Source organism: Rissa tridactyla, chromosome 1 (genome assembly GCF_028500815.1).
Source record: "Rissa tridactyla isolate bRisTri1 chromosome 1, bRisTri1.patW.cur.20221130, whole genome shotgun sequence".
Classification (NCBI taxonomy): Eukaryota; Metazoa; Chordata; class Aves; order Charadriiformes; family Laridae; genus Rissa; species Rissa tridactyla.
The window spans coordinates 180692130-180714354 of NC_071466.1; the positions used below are offsets into that span (position 1 = coordinate 180692130).

The 22225-nt window shown below is 43.0% G+C and overlaps 2 protein-coding genes across 9 annotated transcripts in view; both read left to right on the top strand.

The window, feature by feature from the left end:
- Window positions 1-6378, top strand: part of MDM1 (Mdm1 nuclear protein) — a 32080-nt gene extending 25702 nt beyond the window's left edge. For 3 of the 8 annotated variants that reach the window (XM_054184011.1, XM_054184003.1, XM_054183994.1), the window contains one exon: window positions 154-1518. In XM_054184011.1, the coding sequence (XP_054039986.1) occupies window positions 154-260 (107 nt within the window). In that variant the 3' untranslated portion in view covers window positions 261-1518. Of the gene's footprint in view, window positions 1-153; window positions 1519-1547; window positions 1622-3480; window positions 3692-5272 lie in introns of those variants that run through there. The other 5 variants (XM_054183977.1, XM_054183985.1, XR_008463525.1 and 2 more) reach the window with 4 other exon arrangements.
- Window positions 6379-12564: 6186 nt separating this feature from the next.
- On the top strand, window positions 12565-15193 carry IL22 (interleukin 22). Its single transcript, XM_054181717.1, has 6 exons — window positions 12565-12628; window positions 12708-12965; window positions 13758-13823; window positions 13922-14065; window positions 14282-14347; window positions 14770-15193. The coding sequence occupies exons 2-6, from the start codon at window positions 12762-12764 to the stop codon at window positions 14881-14883; spliced, it is 594 nt and encodes a 197-aa protein (XP_054037692.1). The 5' UTR covers window positions 12565-12628; window positions 12708-12761; the 3' UTR covers window positions 14884-15193.
- The last annotated feature ends 7032 nt before the right edge of the window (window positions 15194-22225 follow it).

A 22225-nucleotide genomic window follows, 5' to 3' on the forward strand; every position in this document is an offset into this window, starting at 1 on the left:
AACTAAAGTGTATTGCGGTACTATTTTAGCATCCATCGTGAAAAAGGGCATAAAAATATGTGCACTTTCAAAGTCTGCCATGAATGTCAACTGTGTTTTAATATGTATATTTAATCTTCCTATTTACCTTTTCTCGTGTTGCTTTCTCCACAGATGACAGGTTGTCTCAGATTTCTGCTCGCTCAGCAGCATCTAGCTCCCTTGCATCTCAGATACTGGAACGAGCTCAGAAGAGGAAGGATTTCTGGGGCAAGAAATAAGCTCTTCCACCTTTTGTACAGAAACTATTCTGTAAAATGATTTTTTTTTTATATATAGTTAAAAGTGTACGTTTTAAAAAATTGTGATTGTAGATATCATGTAGCATCCTTTCACTTATCACTAATATGGCCCAACTTTTAGGACTTGCCATCCCAATGTAAAATTTCAATATTTAAACCGACGTTGAAAATGTAAGTCCTTTATATCTGGGAGTTACGTCTTAAATCATTGTGTTACAACAGCCATGTGGGATTTTATTTTATTTTTTTACAGTGGCACCTCTTGAAACTGAGATAATTTTTTTTTTTTTTTTATGCAACCTATGTGTTACTTTTCAAGGTATTCTGCTGCAGTCATGCAGTATGACCTGGGACAGTATTCAAAGGCATCACCATCATTCACCAAACACCTCAGTTGCTTGATTTTAGCCAGCTATCTTAAAGGTAACTGTGGTATATTTATTTTACTGTATGAATTGTCAGTACAATACAGTGCTGTAACAAAAAAGTTACTTTTACTGCTTACTGCTTTTAACCTGTTACCAAAAAATTCTTATTGTTTCTTAATGAAGCTAACATGGAACATATGTGACTCTGAGAAAAGGATGCTAAGCGTTAGGGTTTGTTCATTGTCCACAGTTTTTTGGCCAGGATGATTATTAGAGTTCAATATGTACAGTACTGCAGGTCATCAGATGTACTGATGTGAACATTTGTCTTTTTGAGGGCAAGACCTATGTTTAGTGTTAATTTCGACTTCTCTAGAAAAAGCAACCTCAGCCACCTTAAACAGTGGCCTTCCCCAGCCCCCCCTTCAAACTCAGGTATTTAGGCATAGTTGATCTCTTAAAATAAACTCAGAAGAATGTTTTTTTCTTGACTTTAACATTTTAATTACCTTTCCTCCTAGTTGCCTGTGTCTGGGAGACTGGCGTATTGTTATGATTGTCACAGTGAAAAGTGTTTGTGATTTATGCTGACAGCATGTTTTATCTTTCCAAGTGACGCAAACAAGTTAACATGAAGTAGAGGAAATTGGTGGCTAGCAGGCAGTTTGTTTCTTCTTGTATGGCTTCAAGTTTTAATATTACTTCATTTGTAGATTTTATACAAGAACAATTTGAATTTTGTACACATTTGCTTACAGTTTGATTTTGTACACAATTATGTACACATATTACTGAAAATAAAAAAGGTTGGTTGATTTGTTTCAAGTTATGACAGATAAATTCGTAGACCCTATTATGTTGGCACTTGTCTGTTTAGTTCTCTGTTTCATCTATTCAGCTGGAACATCTGTGGACTTTTGAAAGGCACTACCTCAGAACTGATCTTCAGAGAGGATAAGTTACTAAGACTAGGTATGTTGATACTTGGAATCGTGACTGGCTACAAATACTTGGAATTGTGACCCAGAGCAGATGGGTGTTACAGAGGTGGAAGACTGCCATGCCCAAAGGGCCGATCCCCAACAAATGACGTGTTGATTTAAAGAACGAGTGCTATCCGGCACTGATCTTGTTAGAAAACAGCATACACTTTTTCCAGAAATAGTGCATTGCAGTAGCTTCCTACTAGTGGCCTTGTTTGAAACAATTCAGGGTATTGTGTCTTATCTCATCTCAAGGCCTTCAGGTATTATTTTGTGTCATGCACTTAACACATAAACTGTAATTGGTCAGAAAGTTTCTACTGAAAGGAAAACTGTATTTTGTGTACAACAGTCTTTGTGAAAATTGCTGGTTTTCCAGAAAAATGATAGTTTTATAGTGGAAAACTTAATGGCTAAAAATGGAAATATTTTTGTTTAGGAGGGAATGTTGCTGAAATGTATTGTGAGGGATTAATTTGGGTGTCTTCTGCCCACGTTCTTCATATGATTCAACATGTTCTTATGGTTCACATGGCCAAGAGCTCTCACTATCCATTACTTCTCTTCTGTGGTACCTATAATTTGAGTTTTATGAACTGTGTCCTCTTTTTAAGTCTTCTACTTTTAATAGGTTTGCCTGGGATTCCTGGCTATTCCACAGCTCTGTCAGAGTTTTTGTGCAGGCCTGATATGAGGCCTGCGAGTCATAGACATTATAACAGCATACATGTCAATTTTGCTTACAGTATTGCACCAAGAGTCTGGTGCATCTGGGTACCTCCAAGTTCATTAGATGTGTGCTGTATGGTACGTGTATATTGATTTCTGCCAGGGAGAAAATAGGTGTGGTAAAGGAGGGAGACATTTTTGTTTCATGGGGGTACAAACCCAATCGAAAGGTGAGAATGGAAGCCCATTCTGGTGTCCCACACATCATCATGACAGTATTTCCCATCTGAACAAATTTTAGCTTTTGCCTGAAATGTTCTAATTGAATTTACTTTTGGACAGAAATATTTAAGGGAAATGTAGACAAAATACCATTTTCGAGTAACGCTAGTGCAAAGCTTTTGAAAGGTGCTCTTCTGTAGTCTTCAAGGCAGACGTAAAATCCTTTATGCCTGCTTTCTGCTATTGTTGTTTGTCCAGTTCGAGAGGCTTTTTGTTTTGTTTTTCTGAACACTTCAGACAAAGCTTCAAACATGTATCCCGTTGTGTTTTCCGGCAAGCTGAACATGGAAAAAAGGTTCAAAAGTGCACCCTTTATTAATAATTACAAGTGCATGCTGTACAGTGAATGTGTATTGTTTTCTGCCAAGGAAATCTTAGAAGCCTTGAAGTGGAGAGAGACCAAGTAGATAAACAAGGAGGAAGGCAGTTGCCAATAGGAGATGTATCTAAGGAATAAACAGCTTTGGGAGCTTGTCGACTTAAGGTCAAGATTTACAAAACCAGCACATTAATAATGGACCCAGTCAATAAGTGTTGAATTAAATATCTTCAGCTGCTGTTCCAAAGTTGGGTATACCTGTTGGGTGAATCTTACTGCTGAGGGTTCACAGCTCTCAGCCACCTGCACAAGTAAATAAACCGTCGCTTCCTCACTGACTGCTGCCAGCTGGGAAAAGGCCTTCCTTTACCTGGTATTCCAGCCAATAAAGTGTTCCCCCAGCAAACTCAGAAAGACCAGACTTGATTCCAGTCTATCACTTCTCATAAACCTCCCATCTTGCCAGATAACAAGCCTCTTGCCTGTCTATGGAGATGAGAAGCAAGCTCTCAGTTTCTTCTACTAAATCTTTTTTTTTTTTTTTTCTTTTTTTTGGATGAAAATGGTTGGTGGCCTAGGGATTGGAACAAACATCTCCTTATTCCCAAAGCTGTGCTCATTCTAGCATCCTCCTGCTCTCTCCGGACAAATTGTTTGGGATGGAATGACTTTAGCAGGAGGGACGAAACACCTTTCTCAGCACTTGGGAGATTCCTCCAGGAGGATTGGATGCCCCTGGGCATGAGGAGAGTTTCGAAGATTTAGCTGAATGCTTACACTAGCAACAAGGTAGTATTTAGGCACTTGCATCCTTTTATGGCTCTGGGCTTTTATTTCTTTTCATAGTCTCAATTTCCAGTGCCCTTCATGATGCATCAGCCTTCTCAACTTAAAAATGCTGAAAATACACTTGAAATCCTGTGTTGAACAGTTTGAGAAGAATTGTTTGAGGCTTTCTAGCTCTGCAGGGAAGTTTAGGAGAACATCTGGGTTTGTGGATATTCCCATCCCATTTAAAAAAAAAAGATAAAATGTCATAGTTTTGCAATAATATTTTGTTGTGACTTTCAAATTTTAATGCCTTAGTGGGGAGTTCTGAAAAATAATGTGAAGTATATAAACGTGGTTAACCTTACAAATGTAAGCAGTCAAGTTTCTTTAGCCATCAGAGCTAGATTGCTTTTAATGAAGGTGTAGGCAACAAAGCACGTTTTGGGACATACAGTCTGGATTAAGTCCCAAGGCTATCCAGTGCTCTTCCAATGATACTTCAATCACTATGGGTATGTTGTTGTATAGGGATTTTTCAGCCTTTTTTGATGAAGAGATACGTATGTTTTCTGTATTGCCCATATGGATCCCTATGTAGTGAGTAGTAGTCAGTAGTCCCTCCTGAAAACAGGTTTGCCTACACCAATGCCTTGCAGGTAGCCTGAGATCCCCCTGGACCTAAGGGCCACAGTCTGAAACCCACTGTATGTTGCAGAAAGGTGAAAGGAAGTAAAATTACTTTCCTGTCACCAGCTTTCTCCTTCGCCTCCAGGCACTAAGATGTTTTCCTTATCTGACTCTTGGTGTCATTGCTTTTTTGGCAGGTAGCAGTGGAGGAAGAAGGGATTTCCCAATACTATCCGTAATGCTCGAGCAAATTTGTAGCACTTGAAGATGGGGCAGGAAGCACAGCTTCTTTGAACAATTTAGTGTGTGCTTATTTGCATAATGCCATGTTGCCTGTTCTTGCAAGGCTGAGCTGTCACGTAAATGTTCTGGTGTCAGAGCAGTTCTTACCGTCTGGTAACATTCGTCAGCAAAGAGCCCCATCACCATCTGATGCAAGTGGAAGTTTTGCTATGCCCTCATTGACCAATTTTTAGCATAGCCTGAAGCAAAATTGTTCCATTACCCTGATGCACACAAATTTGTGATTAAGAAAACAAACCCAATGGTAATTTTCATTTGAAGCGACCTAAGTTAATGTCCCGATTCCAGCAGTTATTCAAACCTTTGCAGACAGGAGCCTCAGGAAGAGGGGGAGGATGGTGGAGCTGTGGTTAACTCTTTGGGGTGCTGTCAGTTCTTTGGCTTTTCTCTGGACTGAAACTCGGTGGGAAAGTGTTAATGACATAGCAGCGATCACACTGGAAGCAAGAGCAGGAGAGAAGGACGGTGGATGGTAGCTAACCAGAAAACTCCAGTTTCATAGAAGTCCAAGTTTTGTTTTGATTTTTGATCTGAGTTTAATATTGTGTTGAAGAAGGACATCTGCAGTTTCATGTTAAAAATGTGAATGAGCTTCCTAAATTTTCTGATAATTGCTACGGTTCATCTGTGTTGGATGTGAGCTGACCTTGTGAGGTTTCTGTTTCTCAGGCTGTGTTCTAGTGAAGCTCCTGGAGCGCCTGAGCCTTGCCTAGCAGGTGTGAACTTGGTGTGCTGAATGTGCTACACATGGGAGGAGTCCTGAGAAACTCTGAAGGGCGGCGCTTGGTGGTCCTGCAGCATCTTGTTAGGGTGGAGGACTGGGAACTGCAGAAGATTCACCTGGAGACTGGCAGTCCTTGGAAAGGTGAACAAGGCCTCATAGTGTTTACACATCCTTTGTTGGATTGTTTATTCCTTTCATGGGACTGGACTAAATATGTAAGAGCAAAAGTGCTCGTTTGCTGGTTTGAGCTCGCTCTTTGCAGGGAGAGTTTGGTGGTTCAGTTGTGACAGCAAACCTTCCTTACTGCAGATAGTAGTTCTTCAGTGGAGGGGAAAAGGACAACTGAAGCTTCTCACTCCCCACTTTTTTCAGAAGTCTTGATAAAGTCTTCTGGTAAAGCTCATGTCAGCTTTGTAAACGTGACTGACTTACATTTATGCCAATTTACCTTTCCTGAGGTAACTAAGGCAGTGACCTGTGAAGGTTTCAAGTGGGCCTCAAAGCTTTTCCTTTGAACTGTGTTTGTATCTGGTATACGCATATATTGTATGTGTCTCTGTGTATGTGTATGTATATATATTATTTTTTTTCACTCAAGGTGACTTTGTTTAATACTGTCATGTGCTGGGGTCTCTCCAACGTACCTACTTCAAGACTTGAAGTAGAATAGGAATGGCTGCCAGGACCCAGAAAGCCCCTACTTCTGGATTTCTCCCTTCCTAGGTCCCTTTCTGGTCTCTGCGTTGGTGTGACACACACATACAGGCATCCGCAGATGCGCCCTTTTCTGGAGAGCTGCGCACCCAGCTCTCGCCCCAGGGTCTCTTGTGCAGATGGGGGAAACTTGCCAATGCTTGATGGCCCTGGCTAGAGCAGGTCCATGAATTCCCAGAACGGTGCTCTCGTGAGGAGCCTGCTCTTTGTATTTCCAGTGGGAAGCTGGCTCCAGGCTGTTTACCTATTTTAGCTTACACGACATGTGGCTAAAAACGGATAGCCGGGGAAAACAGCATCCTAATTGCTAGGCTGTAGCTATTTTGTTTGGTCTCCTTTTGTCCCCATAAATCTCACATTCTTGACAATAGTCCCACTGCAACAGGAAACTCGCTGACTTAGAAGCTCTCCTGGGAGATGGGCAGTAGCATAACCTTGGGCTGGGGAAGGGCTGGGCCATGGGCTGGTGACCTTCTAGGGACAGATACTGACTAGAAGACTACTGTCAACAACATGGGAACTGCCACCTCCTTCTCTAGCAGCCCTGTTATACAGAATAACTGAGTGGCCAGGGGCTCGCCTTCAGGGGATGATGCTGAGCTCAGACCCTCAGCGGAAGTGCTGGTGTACAGGCAGCATCTGGGCACAAGCTTTAAATAATGTTGTGTCCCTTCAAAATGGCTTTATTTAACTACTCAAGATGGTGTGGATTCATTACGTGATGAAACTGATGGTACTTGGTAAATCCAGGTGCATAATGCTGGAGCTATTTCTTAATCTGAATAACTGTTTGTCACTGAATTTTGGGTTGTAAACCAGCTTGCAAAATTCTGTTCCCAGTTAGAGTGGTTTCCTTTGAGGCAGATAATGTCAGTAATTCCACTTTGCCATGTCACTGAGTCACTGCTGTGCAACTGCACCACATGAACAGGAAGCACAGAAGTTTCAGTTCACCTGATCTGATTATTCGCAAGACATAGTTGGGTATATGTAGGTCACTGTGTAAAGCGACAGAGTCTCATAATACTTGTGTGATTTTACACTCTGAATTAAAAGAACCAGCCGTCTGGTGGAAGGGTTAATAGTGTGGTGTCTTTGGTGCTATGAGCTGCATGCACTGAGATGGTCTGAATTCTCTTTTCTCCTGTCTGCGTGAGCAAAGTGGTGGCTCCTGTCAGCAAGTCTTATTAAAACTTTTGTTTATGCTTTGCTGATGTCAGCAACAATTGTCTGCAGAGGCAGGGCCAGTGGACTAACATCTGTTGCACTTCCATTGACACTGGTTTTGGTTTTTTGGTCTTTTTTTTTTCTTTATTTGTTTTAATATTAATCACTGAATCCTCCTGGCACTGCGATAAAAGTCACCACATCAAGGGTCCTGGGGTAGCAGTAGCAACGTTGGTAGCAGCTGTGTAGCGTTGTCTCAGCGTGTCTCTGGGTGGCTTTCCCTTGGAGCTCCACTACATGAATGTTTCTGAGATGAGAAGAGAGTTATTTAAACCAAGGGGGTTTTATCCCAGAATGTAATTTAAAATTGAGACCGCAATGAACTATTCCCTTCCACTTAGATTTTTTTTTTTTTTATTATAAGACATACCAATTTTATGAAGTTTATTATATAGCATCTTATGCTTAGAAGACCCAGAAATTATGTAGTGGAAACAAGTGAAGGTCAGAAACAAAGATGTTTGATGAAATATCAGATATATAAGCAAAAGTGTTACTGCCAGAGGAAATGTGTTACTCGCTGTGTAACAAAAGTGTTTCTGTCAGGGGAGGTAGGTGAATCGCACATCCTCTGCAAAAAGCCTGAGTCAGCAGTGTCTGTACCGAGGTCTCTGACGCCAGTCTTTTCCAAAGTCACCCAACACTCCCAGGCTAAGCGATTTTAATAATAATACTACTTTTCCTTCCAAAAGATTCACAGTGTCTTACACAACATTGTTTAATCACGAAAAAAAACAAAAATGTAATGGTCAAATGCTATATGTCCTCTTCCAGTCTCTCTGTTGTAGAATTTCCTCCATAGAAAGTTAATCCCTTCTGCCATTCCTAATGACCGTGCCCAGAAGACGTGGTGTACTAGGATGTTTCCATAATGAATGGCTGAATTACAGAAAAGCTTACCTTCAAGTTTTATAAAGAAGAATCAGCTTCCATTACTGATGTTGTCATTGCTGGGCAGAGAGCCGACTAAAATAAGTCTCCGCTGGAGCTTGAGCTGAAGCACTTTTTAAAGTCTGCTTTAATCTTTTCAAGCTTGAAAGTTTAGGCAAAACCAGACAAGAACGGAGATAAAATGCGATGAACTAGTTCACAAATGAGCTGGAAGAAAGCGAAGAGGATGAGTGTGACCTGAAAGTTGAGGATTTCTCCAGATCGGTTGCCTCTTCAGTTTTAGGCACTGTGTGACGCGTGGTCCACTTGTGCAGATATTCAAGGGCGGAGAATTTTGGTGCCAGGTAAAAGACACAAGAGGATGATACACAGGCTCGGTCTTCCACATGCCTACTCTTGACAGTGTTTCTAGCCCAGTGTCTCATCCCGAGGATGTTTCTAATACTGCAATATAATTCTAGCTGATTGAAAATGTATTAAAGCTCAAGAAAATTCCTGCATGCCAGCGTGCTGGTGGTGATACACAACAGACGTTGTGATCAAAGTACAGTATTGGTTATTCACCTGTGGCCCCATTCAAAGTAAGAAGGAAGTGTCTGTGGCTTTTGAGGCAGATGTGATGTAGAGTTCCAGTCCTCCTCACAAAATCCTCCGTCCTCAATATGGGTCAAGAAGTCATTGTCGAGAATATTCAACCGCTATGGTTTCTTAATGAATTAGGGAAACTCCATCTAATTACACTTTAAAGGTTTATCGGTAAGGTCAGTGATAGGATAGACGTTTAGCTCTTGGGATGGCACTGGGGAGAAAATACGATTTGTGTACAATTTCAAAATTTTTAAAAAATTAATTATGCATAAAAACAATGCGGAGGGTACTTTACAGAAGTTCAGAGGTCTTTGGTAGTTTTTAGTTAAATTAAAAGCATAGCAGGTATGTGTTCTATGTGTTCTTGTAAGGATTTTGTATTTTGAAATGTTGCCAACCTCAAACATTAAAAATAACATTAAACCTAGAAAAACTCATAAAATTAAAAAGGAAAACAACTTTTTCTCCTCCCGTCACCCTCCCTCCCCCCTCCTCCCTCCCCCCCCCGGGTTTATTTTGTTTTGTTTTGTTTTGTTTGCTTGCTTTTTTTTTTCAAGAGAATATTGTTTTATAAAGAAAAGCTTGGGACTACCACGCGTCGTAATACATCATCAGTTCAAGCTCTAAGAAAAATTACCAGTTCCCATACCACTTGCTAGAATACTTGACAACGTCAGCGTAGGAAAGAATTAGTGAGAAAGGTTGCTCTTTTAACACAAGTTCTTCAGATGCATTTTTTCCACTTTATTCATCCCCCCCAAAGTAAGACCCACCAGAGATGGTTTCAGCCAGGGTACCACATTTTAAATTAAATGCAGCTTTCCTTCCGCTGGTCTCTTCTGCCAGCTCTAAGGTTCAGAACAGCCTTTTTGGAGAGAGGTGTCTAGATAAGCAGTTTCCCCAAGGTTCACCTTCAGTGCTTGCTCAAGCCCTTATTTTTCAGAGGTTTATTAGATTTCCTCCTCAAACAAGACAAAATAGAAATTCTTCCTTAACTGCAGCAGAAAAGCCTCTGATTCCTTCCTCTCTCTCTGGACTTCAGCTGAGGACTGGAGTAAGACCCAGTGGTAGGACTGCGCAGGTTTTCAGCCCCATCTTTCCGTCGGACGTAATGCTGGATGTGTATCTCCCACCTGGGGTGTGGTGACAGCGGTGACTAGTCACATCCTTGTTCAATGCAGTCCTGTAACAGAAATAGCAGACCCTGGGATTGGGAGGCATATCTCCACTTCCAAAGAAATTCTGTTGACACATTATAGGGAATAACTGCAGCCACAGCGGTGGCTATACTATAATTCAGTGGTACATCCAGATCCAGCAGTCACCTGCTGGAAAGGGGTTGGGGAGAGGCCAAGAGTGGACTGATGAGCAGGGGAACCGTACAGTCTGCTAAAATTATCATCCAGCAAGATTTTGAATGTTCAATTTTGGGCTGGACCATACCCACAGCAAGCTAGAGGGATGGAAGATAGGTTGTTATGACTCACAAACACAACCAAAAGGTTAAATAGTGCAAAGGATTTAGGAATGTCATAGAAAGGGAATTTGTGAAATAAGAATTAACAAACTTACAATGGGCATTTCAGCATTTCAGTGTCTGAAAGGTGACTATCAGAGTCAGGGAGGTAAACGGGTGAAGCCAAGCTATTTTAAAGCCTCAGAAGAAAGACATCATGGCACAGCCCAAAAGGACTATGACTACGAATACAGGTGGGAGAAAGAGAGCCTCATCAAGCCTAACTATGTTTTTTATGAAAATAAGTATGTCCCAGCGTATGGTTTCCAATACTAGAGAAGAAAAACAGAAGAGATCCTGTAATGACGGCATAAAAGAGAGCCGAAGAAAGATGCAGCATCTAATTCCTCATCCCTCTGCCTCCTGCTGTTTAAATATCTGTCAGGTGGTTGTGGGAAGCTTGGGACCAGGTGGGCTCCGCACAGCGGTTTGAACAGGTGTGAGTGGCACAGCACCTGCTTACCTCGGTCACGAGTCCATTCCATGGGATCAGAGCCACGAGAAGAGGTCAGGCAAGCTGGATCCATGCCTGACAAGAGTAAGTGACCAAAGGGATGGAGAGCTGGGATCTGCCAGAAGGACAGGAGGACAGGGGGTCTGTACCATGAGGGTCCAAATGCCCATTCACGGATTTTGTTCTGGGTTTGGGACTTCTCCTGGGTGAGCTCGTGGAGAAGTGTGAGAAACCTCGGTGAGAAGCAGACTTTGGTTGTCAGGCTGTGTTTAACACCTGGAGATGCATTTGTGGGAGTGCACTTCAGGGGAGGCCAATCCTTCAAAACATCCACTCTGTCTGGCTTTCTCCCAGTTCGGTCTTTAATGTCTGTCTTTTGGCTAAGTATAACTCAGCCTCCCACCTTCTCATTAACCAGCTCCCCCACTGGGCCTATTAGCCTGGCAAACAAAAAATTTATGGAGAAGAGTTTATAAACATGTTATCAAATAGCCTTGTGGTACATTTGGGGTGTGAACTAGGTTGTCGACGTCCTGGGTCCAGACTTGCTTTCTGCTGCCGGCTGCAGTCAGGATGCTGTTGGAGGCTGGGCATGGGAATGGGTCAGATACCCCGAGAGGGGCATGGAAAGGGATGTGGTGATGTTGGCTCCAGGGTGACGGGGTGCCGCTTCAGGAGCTGTGCAGAGCTGAAGTGGCAGGTATCTCAGGGCAACTGAGGCAGGGCTGAAGCATGGAGAGATGAATTCATGCTGTGGGTGCATCAGGGGAGGCTAAATTTTACTGCTTCTTTTCAGGCATAAGAAAAAGAGATGGATGTTTCAGCCCACAAGGTAAAGGTGATTATGGCTCTTGCCCTGAAAGCCTCAGCCACGAGGGGTGAAGCCCAGCCCCAGGGATGTCCCTGTTCACTCTCACAGGCAGAGCTGGAGCCTTGTTTTTATCAGGTCAGATGTCTCCTATTTGTCACCTGTGTGCCCTGCGGCCATTAGGCAACAACGGGTTTGCATTTCCACCAGTTCTGTGTCCTCAAGCATTACCATGTCAGCTGGGTTGCAAATTACTCCGTAAAGAGAGCACAATTTCCCTTTAGCACTCTGCATAATATTTCAGACTGAAGGTGCAGCACGGCCTTTACGTTAGCAGAGCAGGGTGAGGAACATGGAAATCACCTGGATAAGTAAGTGCATGACCACAGCTCTTCTGACTACCCCTGGTTACAGCCTGGAATATGGATTTTTTTTTGGAAAATGGGGATTTGGAGGGATCAGGGACCATTTATCAGGGATGCGATAAATGCGGCATTGGTCCTACTCAGTTTCCGATCTCTCCGTGAAGATTCCACAGTGATGGGCAGATGGCTGGTGACCTCATTGGGCCACCGTGTGGGAAAGGGCGTTTGCAGGGTAGGAACATTTGCAGGGCAGTCAGTGCTTTGGGTCTGGTGCAGTCTCTGATCATTTGTGTATACCCGCCAGCACCAGTGGACCATCAATCTTTTACCACAGAAGACCAACCAAAATTTCTGTAAGTTACATTATCTGTCATTTCAATTGCCAATCCAATTAGTGTGTTACAATCAGGACAGAAGGCACAAACCCATAACCATCTCAGATATTTTTATGCAAAAAGTATTCCGGATTCCTCTCCTGGTAAAAGCCCCTGCTTTGCCCGGCATTAAAATTTGGTTTATTTTATAAGAAACTAAAGATTACGGTGGCCTTGAAGTTGTATTTGTGGGTTTTGTAGTGGTTAGGTAGTTCTCAGAAGAGGATACTGGAAAGTAAGAGACTTGCTGATGTCATTTTTAATTCACCACCAGCACCCGAAAAAAAAAGCTGAGAGAGATGTTGGTGGCCCTATATAAGGTGCACCTCACCTCCTGCAGAGCACATCAAGAATCCCAGCAAAGGTAAGGCTTGCAGCCATTGTGCCTCTCTCACTTTACCTTGCCCACTCTCCCTGATGCTAACTCTGCTCTCTCTCATCAGTGCCGGGAGCTGTAGCTGCAGCCTGCTGGAACAGACAACTTTGGATCGTGAGCCATGACCTCCCTGCAGACTTTGACCAAGAGCTTCTCAGGATGGGTCTTCTTCTGCTGCTGTTGCTGTCTCCCTCTTCTTCTCACCAGCCCTCTGCCTCCGAAAGGGGCAGGATTGGCTTCTACCGCCCACCATGCCTGCAGGCTGAGGAAGATAAACTTCCAGCAGCCCTACATCAGGAATCGCACCTACACCTTGGCTAAAATGGTAGAGTAACCCATGTGTCCTTAATGATGGGATCTGAGGACCTTCTCCTCTGCCAATGCCCTGGCTTCTTGCCTTTGGCATTCCTCTGTCTTTCTCATGCCTTTCTCCAGAAAAAAACCCGTGCATTTGCAGTAAGGCAGAGCTTGGATGTGTGGAGTGGGTCTGTTGCCCGCTGGTTGTGTAGCCGGCAGAAGCTGCTGCCTCTCCTCCTCCTGCTCCCCAAGGGAAAGGCAGCCCCTGGCACAGCACAGCTCCTTCACTCGAGCAGCTGCTGCTAGACTGGGACAATCGTGAACATGAGATTAAATTTCTCTGTTTGCCCAGTCCATTTGGAGCTGGGCCTGCCCGTGACTTCAGCCGTGGCCAGGCAGCTCCTAAGGTGCCTTAGAGTGCTCTGCTCAGTCAGGTTTCTTGGCTGCTCTTACCATGGGTGGATCCCCCCGGTGTACGCCACTGAGTGCTGCAGCACCTCCCAGCACTGCTGCGGGCCACCATGAGGTCGGCCACCTGCGGCATCTGGTTTAGTCATCATAACCACTATGACTTCTGACGCTTAAGAGGGGTCCAGGAATTCAGACTTCTGCTTGTTTATTTTCCAGTGATAGTGATCTTGAATCTCACCCAATTAAGGGCAAAAAAGGACACAATGTCCAAGCTTATCTACCTGTAACAGTCTATGGTGTCCATTCCCTCATTTCATCTGCACTATTATTGATGAAAAACGTAGGGTTTATCATTAATTTTTAGGTAAGGTTTCCATCCCCACCTGACATTTCCTCTTTGTCCTCTCAGGCCAGGGTCTCAGACGAGGACACGGACAATAGGCTCATTGGGCAGCAGATCTATGTTAACGTCAAGGTAAGTCTTACACCAGGAGCCTGCTCTTTGCATCCTGCTGCAGCTCTTGTTGGTCTCTTGCCATGATTTAACACAACAACTCTTACTTGCATACACAGGAAAACAACCGCTGCTACATGATGAAGAGGATTGTGGACATTGTAGTGGAAGATGTTCTTCTCACCGAGGCCAAGGACCAGTACCCGTACGTTGAGGAGGTGGCACATTTCTTGGCATCTCTGACCTCGGAGCTGAGCAGATGTGTGAGTAGCATTTTGTTTCTTTCCTTTCTTGTGACTCTTGTTGCTGCTCCTGAATCTCAGAATGTTGCAAACAGCAGCAAAAGGCAGTGATATGAAAGGAAACCTCAGATCAAAGATATCAAACTTGACGTTGATAGAAAGGTGTGAAAAAGAAGAAAAAAAGAACACTGTTGCATACAGCTGCCAATGTTATGTCTGGATGTTTTCTTTTTTTAGAAATTCTCAGGACACAGAGAGCACATTGAAAAGAACCTGGAAGAAATGAAGAGCAAAATGAAACAGGTACATTTTCGCCTCAACATTTAAAAACAGCAGGTCTAAACCTCAGTCATTTAGCTGGATTAAGACTGACCTAATTATGAAGCAAACTCTGGAGATTATTTAGGAGGTGAAGACTGCAGGGGCATTAAAGGGGGGATTAGTGATTTTTCCACTTCCAGCCCTCCTTCACTTGTCCTGTTAACTCTCTGCACATATTATGGTAATTTAAACCTTCAGAAGTCTGTATGCAGGGAACTGCATATGCTAGACTAGATTTGAATGAGATAGTTTATATCTTATATATATATCTTCTATATTGAATCTAATAGAACTACTTGAGTGATTAAGGAGACTAAGCTCTTGATTCAGTTTCTGTGATAAGTCTAATTTCAATTTTCTGAGAAATAACGAGGTGCTAAAACTTACATTCTGCTCTTTTCTAGTTGGGAGAGAAAGGAAAGAATAAAGCCATTGGAGAACTGGATTTACTGTTTGACTACATAGAAAATGCCTGTACTGATGCCCCAAAGAAGGGAGGGAACAAGAAGAAAAACTGAAAGAATTTCAGATGAGCCTTGAAGAGATGTCTCCAAAAAACTCTTGCTGTAACTCAAATTGATTAACTATTGCGAACCACCCTCCCCCCATAGATGCAACTATATTTTTCACTTGTGCCAAAAATAGCAAACTAAGTGGTCACAGACAGGGTGCACATTGCCACCTTCTTTGAAAACGAAAACTCCAGGACAGTGTTTGCAGCTCCATTTCAACACAGGGCATTAGTTATTTTCAAAGGTTGAAAATAACTCCTGCCCTCCTCATCTCCATAGGAATAAGGCAACTGTTTCTGTATGTTATACACTGAGATTTGACACCTATGAATCAGCTTTGGTCAAGGTAGGCAAGTGATGCATTGCCAGGATGTTTTGAGCCTTTTACTCGGAAACGTCTCTAGCATATGTTGCCCCCTTCTGACCTTTACCTGAAAAGCTGGTATTTCAGACTGATTCAGAAATAACTTTGTCATTCGTATTTAACGGTAACTTATTTTAAGATAATAATTATACAGTACTGTTATTTATATAGATTAATTGAAATATATCCAAGGAAATGTATTTATGAAGCTGTACCAGAGGGTTTTAAATGAACTACGAAATTAAAACTGCTGTGTGATATTTATATGCAGATGGATTGTTTTATAAATGCTTACTCTTTAATTTATTATAATAAATATTTTGGTTGTCAAATACTGCCATTTACAGAGCTTTTGTCTTCAATTAAATGCAAGGGAGATAAGACATATTGTGCCTGTGGGGCTGCTGGGCTAGTGGCTGTATCTTGTATCCCAAAAGGATGCAAACTCGGTCTGGGGACACGTTTCTTCAAGATAAGACTGAAATTTCCACTTATCACAGGCCAGGGCTTAGTGGGGAGTGTGTTGGTCAGCCTTTCTTGTGAGGGGTGGTGGGAAAAATAGCATCACTCCTGACAGTCATTGGTTTGGTTCATTGATTCTGTCTCAGTACACCCATAGACAATATCCTCTCTTGAACAGCCACTGGTGAAAAGTCCCAAACTGTCCCCCCTGAGTCAGATGAGATGGAGACAGTCAGATGAGATGGAGACCCCTCATTCTTTACAATGAGGATGGTGAAAGACTGGAACAGGTTGCCCAGCATGGTGGTGGAGGACCCATCCCTGGAGACATTCAAGGCCAGGCTTGATGGGGCTCTGAGCAACCTGATCTAGTTGAAGATGTCCCTGCTCACTGCAGGGGGGTTGGACTAAATGACCTTTAAAGGTCCCTTCCAACCCAACACATTCTCTGATTCTCTGATTCTATTGAAAACTCAGCATGCTGCATTTCCACTGCCCCATAGGCACACTGAACAAAAAGCATCAGGGATTTGAGAGCACTTCAGAAGAGAAGTGCTTGGTGCCTGCTCTTGATACAAGCTCCCAGACAGAAAAAAAACCCAAGTCACTGAAGAGAAGTTTAATCCATCATTATGATGTCCTTCAGCAGTGTGCCCCAGGCAAAGACAGAAAAAGTGCTCTGGTGCAGCCAGGTTCATTGGTGGCTGGACCAAGGTTAAAGAGGTGAAAAGTATCCAGATAGTGAGAAAGCCAGAGGAAATATGTAATAGCGGACTGTCAGCAACTGGTGAAAACTTCTTGAGCAAGGCTTTACCATTTAATCATCAGGGCAACAGACATCCTGTCCACATATAAAAAAAACCCCTGCATCACGAATGTCCTCAAATAAAGGACTTGGGGTGGCAGTGCAGATGAAGGGGGTGAAGTTTTTCAAACACAACATATCAGGGACATACAAATGCAAAAATGCTTGCTAAAAGGGTATGCAGAAGACACCCCATGAATAGATACTGTAATATGGGAAAAATGCTAGCGGGAAATCTACCTTGATCTACCTCAGTAGCTTCATCAATTAAATTCAAAGAGAAATCAAAGCTAGTCCAAAAGTAGCCTCAACATGCCTTACATCAGCCTTACATCAGCTGTTGAAGTGAGATGGCATTGAAGTGGGATTGAACTATCCCATGTTGCTCCTGAAGGAGAGCGATTTCAGGATAAAAGTGCCCATCCATACCTCATTTGAACAAGGTTTCTATGAACTGAAATTACAACACTTTTTTTGTGGGAACTCTATGCCAGTCCGTTCTAGACTGGCATATGATCCATCTGGGTGATAAATGCCTGTTACCTGTCAAACTAGATTCAGTCAGCGTGGTTTACTTTGCTCCACGCTCTCATTTGCATCTCACAACATATGAATTGCATGCTTGTTCGCAGTCAAGGCAGAAGTGAGCCAAGAGTGACAGCCGGCCAGGCTTTGGAATCACATCACAGTGTTGGGGTTTAACCTTTTACTGTATTCAGCAGGATATTTATTTTCTTCCTTGTGAGATAAGCAATGATGTTTTCAAGAGCTGTTGGCTGACATCCCTTCTCTTATCATTCGAACCTGCGACAGTGGACAGCAAAGGGAGGGAAGTTAAGCACCAAATGGGGAACTCGTCTCACTGACCTTTGACAGACACAGTCTATTGCCGCGTTACACCCTGCTCCATTAAAGTCAATGGAGGGTAGTAGGAATTATCCAGGTGTCATTTATTTATTGCTTTCTTTGCCTCCATCTTCAATAGTCACACCAGCTATCCCCAGGGTGTTCAGCCTCCTGAGCTGGAAGATAAGGATGGAGAGCAGAACAATCCACCCATAATCCAGGAGGAAGTAGTCAATGATCTGCTTCTGCACCTAGACGTACATAAGTCTATGAGGCCGGATGGGATTCACCCAAGAGTACTCAGGGAGCTGGCGGGAGAGCTCACCAAGCCTCCCTCCATCATTTATCAACAATCCTGGTCAACAGGGGAGGTGCCAGGTGACTGGAGGGTGGCTAATGTGACGCCCATCTACAAGAAGGGTCAGAAGGAGGATCTGGGGGACTACAGGCCTGTCAGCCTGACCTCAATACCAGGAAAGATCATGGAGAGGATCATCTTGAGTGAGCTCTCATGGCAAGTGCAGGGCAGCCAAGGGATCAGGGCCAGCCAGCATGGGTTTAGGAAAGGGAGGTCCTGCTTAACCAACCTGATCTCTTTCTATGACCATGTGACCCGCCTTCTGGATGTGGGGAAGGCTGTGGACGATGTCTGTCTGGACTTTGGTAAGGCCTTTGACACCGTCCCCCACAGCATTCTCCTGGAGAAGCTGGCGAATCATGGCATAGACAAGGGTACTCTTCGCTGGGTTAAAAAGGGGCTGGATGGCCGTGCCCAGAGAGTTGTGACTAATGGGGTGAAATCCTCTTGGCGGCCGGTCACCAGTGGTGTCCCTCAGGGCTCAGTTTTGGGGCCAGTTTTGTTTAATATCTTTATCAATGATGTGGATGAGGGGATTGAGTGCACCCTCAATAAGTTTGCAGATGACACCAAACTAGGTGGGAGTGTTGATCTGCTTGAGGGTAAGAAGGCTCTACAGAGGGACTTGGACAGGCTGGATCAATGGGCCAAGGCCAACTGTATGAGGTTTAATAAGGCCAAGTGCCAGGTCCTGCATTTTGGTCACAACAACCCCAAGCAACGCTACAGGCTTGGGGAAGAGTGGCTGGAAAGCTGCCCAGCAGAAAAGGACCTGGGGGTGCTGGTGGACGGCCAGCTTAACATGGGCCAGCAGTGTGCCCAGGTGGCCAAGAAGGCCGACAGCATTCTGGCTTGTGTCAGGAATAGCGTGGCCAGCAGGAGCAGGGATGATGGTGCCTCTGTACTCGGCACTGGTGAGGCCTCGCCTCGAGTGCTGTGTTCAGTTCTGGGCCCCTCTGTACAAGAGGGACATGGAAGCGCTGGAGCGTGTCCAGAGGAGAGCTACCAGGAGGCTGGTGAGGGGTCTGGAGACCAGGTCATATGAGGAGAGGCTGAGGGAGCTGGGTATGTTTAACTTGGAGAAGAGGAGGCTGAGGGGAGACCTCATTGCCCTCTACAACTACCTGAAAGGAGGTTGGAGAGAGGTGGGTGTTGGCCTCTTCTCCCAGGTGAATAATGACAGGACCAGAGGAAACGGTCTGAAGTTGGGGCAGGGGAGGTTTAGATTAGACATTAGGAAGAATTACTTTACTGAAAGAGTGGTCAGGCACTGGAACAGCCTGCCCAGGGAGGTGGTTGAGTCACCATCCCTAGAGGTATTTAAGAAACATCTAGATTTGGCACTTCAGGGCATGCTCTGAAGGGCAGAGATTGTAGGTTTTGGTTGGTTTTTTTTTTGTGTGTGTGTATGTTTGGACTCGACGATCTCAAAGGTCCTTTCCAGCCATGAAGATTCTATGATTCTATGATTCTGTGATCTACATTAGAGTTTTATAAAGATTGTGCCTTTGGACAGAACAACATGACTTTGCCCTACAAGTACGTGTTTTCTTCCTTGATTATAAATAGAGACTAGACAGTAGAACAAATGCTGTTCCTTGTTGATACCATCTCTTCACAAATGGGTAATTAACTATTTTCCTTCTTCTACTTCCTTGAGGCCCCTTCCACATTGTCCTTGTTGAGCTGTCCTACCTAGAAATGTCAAATCAATCTCTCAAGCTTTCCACGCTGGGGCTAAACCCAGATTAAAACCCATTTGTCCACAAAAATGTAAAAATGAGGTCATCTGTTTATTAACTTCTCCAACCTTGAAAACCACCAGCTGGAAGATTCTACCATGGAAACCTCATGAACTGGAGCCCTGGAAATGCCACACAGCAAATTTTGCAGAATTTCCTTCATAGGTTTTCTTGCAGGGCATGTGTGACTTGTGAGTGTGTGAAGGATGGTGGGTGATGGTCAGTTTTGAACAGACAAAGGAAGTAGAAATTGGGGGAGGTTTGCCTTACAACCAGGGGAAATGTCTGGGACAAACAATTACTGACCAAAATAAAATAAAGTTGTACTTTCTGTGAGGCAAGCTGGGTTTCAATTCAGTCAGTAGTTAGAGCTCCAAAAAGGGAAATCGTGCTGAAATGTTTCGTTCTGACATATTCTAAAGAAAATAGTTCAGTTTTACACATCAAAATAGTGATTTGGTTTAGAATTTTATGTACATTTTCTTTCAAAGGTTGAAAAGAGTTTTGAAAGCAAAATGAGCTGTTTCATTTTGAGTTTGACAAGAGCTTTGGGTTGACCCAAAATGAATTTTTTTAGTTTAATTTTTCGGTTGGGTCACCAAAGAGAAACTCCGTTGTTCATGCAATTCTTATTTCCGTTGCCCTATTTTCCTTTCCTCACCACACCTCCAAGTCATGGACTACTTGTAATTCCCAGAGGTCCTCAGCCTAGCACTGTTAGGGAAGGCACCTGCTCCACATCCTTCATCGAAGACATCTCCATTGTAGAGGCTGGAGGACGTCTTCCCGAGCAAAAATTGGCAGAGACACCTACTGTCAAATCTGCGTTTTGTTGGCTCTTCCTCCCCTTTGCTTACATTAGGTGACAAGAACAGGCACTTTTTTTGCTACATAGGTAAATATAAAACATTTAAGCTACCTCTGAAACTTCATATTGTGAAGATAGGGGAACCCAAAGCATGAATAGAAGTTTCCACATCCTGATGAGTAAGTATTGGTGACAGTTTAAGAAACGTCTCTTAAATACATTGCATGGAGTGTTGTTCAGTTATGAGGTTTACATATTCAATGTCTGACTACTTACTCCTTAAGTGACCTAGAATAACAGAGTCTTGATATTTCCAATTTGCTGCTGGAAATATATTCTAGACAATGCAAAAAGCTGAAGTTATCCTGAGGGTAAACCAGCCACGTGTAATTATATCAGCCTATGCTTGAAAGCACAATTGATTAAACAGTTAGCTACTTGAAGAAGGTATGGACTGCATTGAACAACAGTAAATGCCTGATAACCTTTTCAGTCACAGCCATCATCAGTACCCAATGGATGTTTGTAAAATTGGTGTAGTCTGGAGCAGAACTGGCCTGCTAATGTGATGCAGGATTGACAGAGGCATTACAGTCAATCTCAGGTTTATGAATGACACCACCAGGATAATGACCACGGAAAGAAGCAAAATCTACAATGCAGTTCTGCGGGACCCAGGGAGTCCACTACCCAATGACATGATACATAAAATAACATATTTAAGATAGAAAGTAATGCAACCTCTCAGGCGATCCAGGCCGGTATTCTATGCTGTCCAAGAATTGCCAGGAAGTTTGGGTGAGGTAAATTACAAAATGCAAACTACACTAAGGCTGATGGCATTTCTGGGGCTTCTTAACACATATCTACTTTTAACACCTTTTTCTTCGTTAACACACAGCTGCAGACCTTATCAGATGAACTGTATGAATTTCACCACCAGCAAAAGTGTTAACTATGTAAGTGAAAAGATTTCTTCTGAAGTCTAGGAAATCACTCTTTCTGTTTTACCTTCAAATTCGAAATCCCTGGCCAAATTCACAGATAAAAATTTAATCTGGAATTCACTGATTAATTATTTAGAAAAGAAGTTAATCCTACATCTTTCTTCCTCTAAGGAGAAATAAAAAAAAATATTTTGTGAAGAACTGTCCATTTATCTTCAGTAAATTAACTTCTGAGACCCAAATGTAAAAATTTTTGAGTATGAAGGATTAAGGCACAGCATTAAATATTTCTAAGATCAGGCTATTTTTCTTCTCTAGGGTTGAATAAAGAGAAAGGGCAAATCTTCTAAACTAAAAATATCTTCTGTTTTGCTCAGGGCAACACGAATAGAAATATTTTGAAAAAATAGACTGAAAAATGTGTCTTTGACGAGCTGACTTGAAACTGTGATGTGATTGTTTCTGCAAGAACCAGTAAGTTTCTTCAATGGAAATTGAAGAAATTTCAAACAACTAGTTTCAAACAACTGAATGCAAAACTACATTGTTTTCCAAAAACTGCAAAATTGCACTGATTTAAAGTTTATTTTGTCCCAAAAGAGGGTCACTTCCAACTCCCACAGCGTATTTAAGGAGTGATGGTGGCATTCATTAAACTGTGAGAAGAATGGGGCAATCATGTGTCCGTGGTAAAGTCTAAGGGCTATGCGATTGTGAAGATTGACTTTCTGATTTGTCTTTCGCATTAGACCTTGACGTGTAAGGGTTCCCCAATGGATTAGCTCATCATGTATCTGGTCCTGCTCCACACAAGATAGAAAGCAAACTCCTATTGACTTCGAAGTGTATAAGATCAGGCTTGTAGTTTTGTGCATGAATCAAGTTAATTATATTACAAAGAAAAGAGGAAAGATTTCAACACAGATGTTAAGATGGAAGTGATGAACTGGGCTGCTCTGATGAAAGACTTCTTCCAGAAAGTCCAATGTATTGACACTTATTTGGGAAGCAGAGTT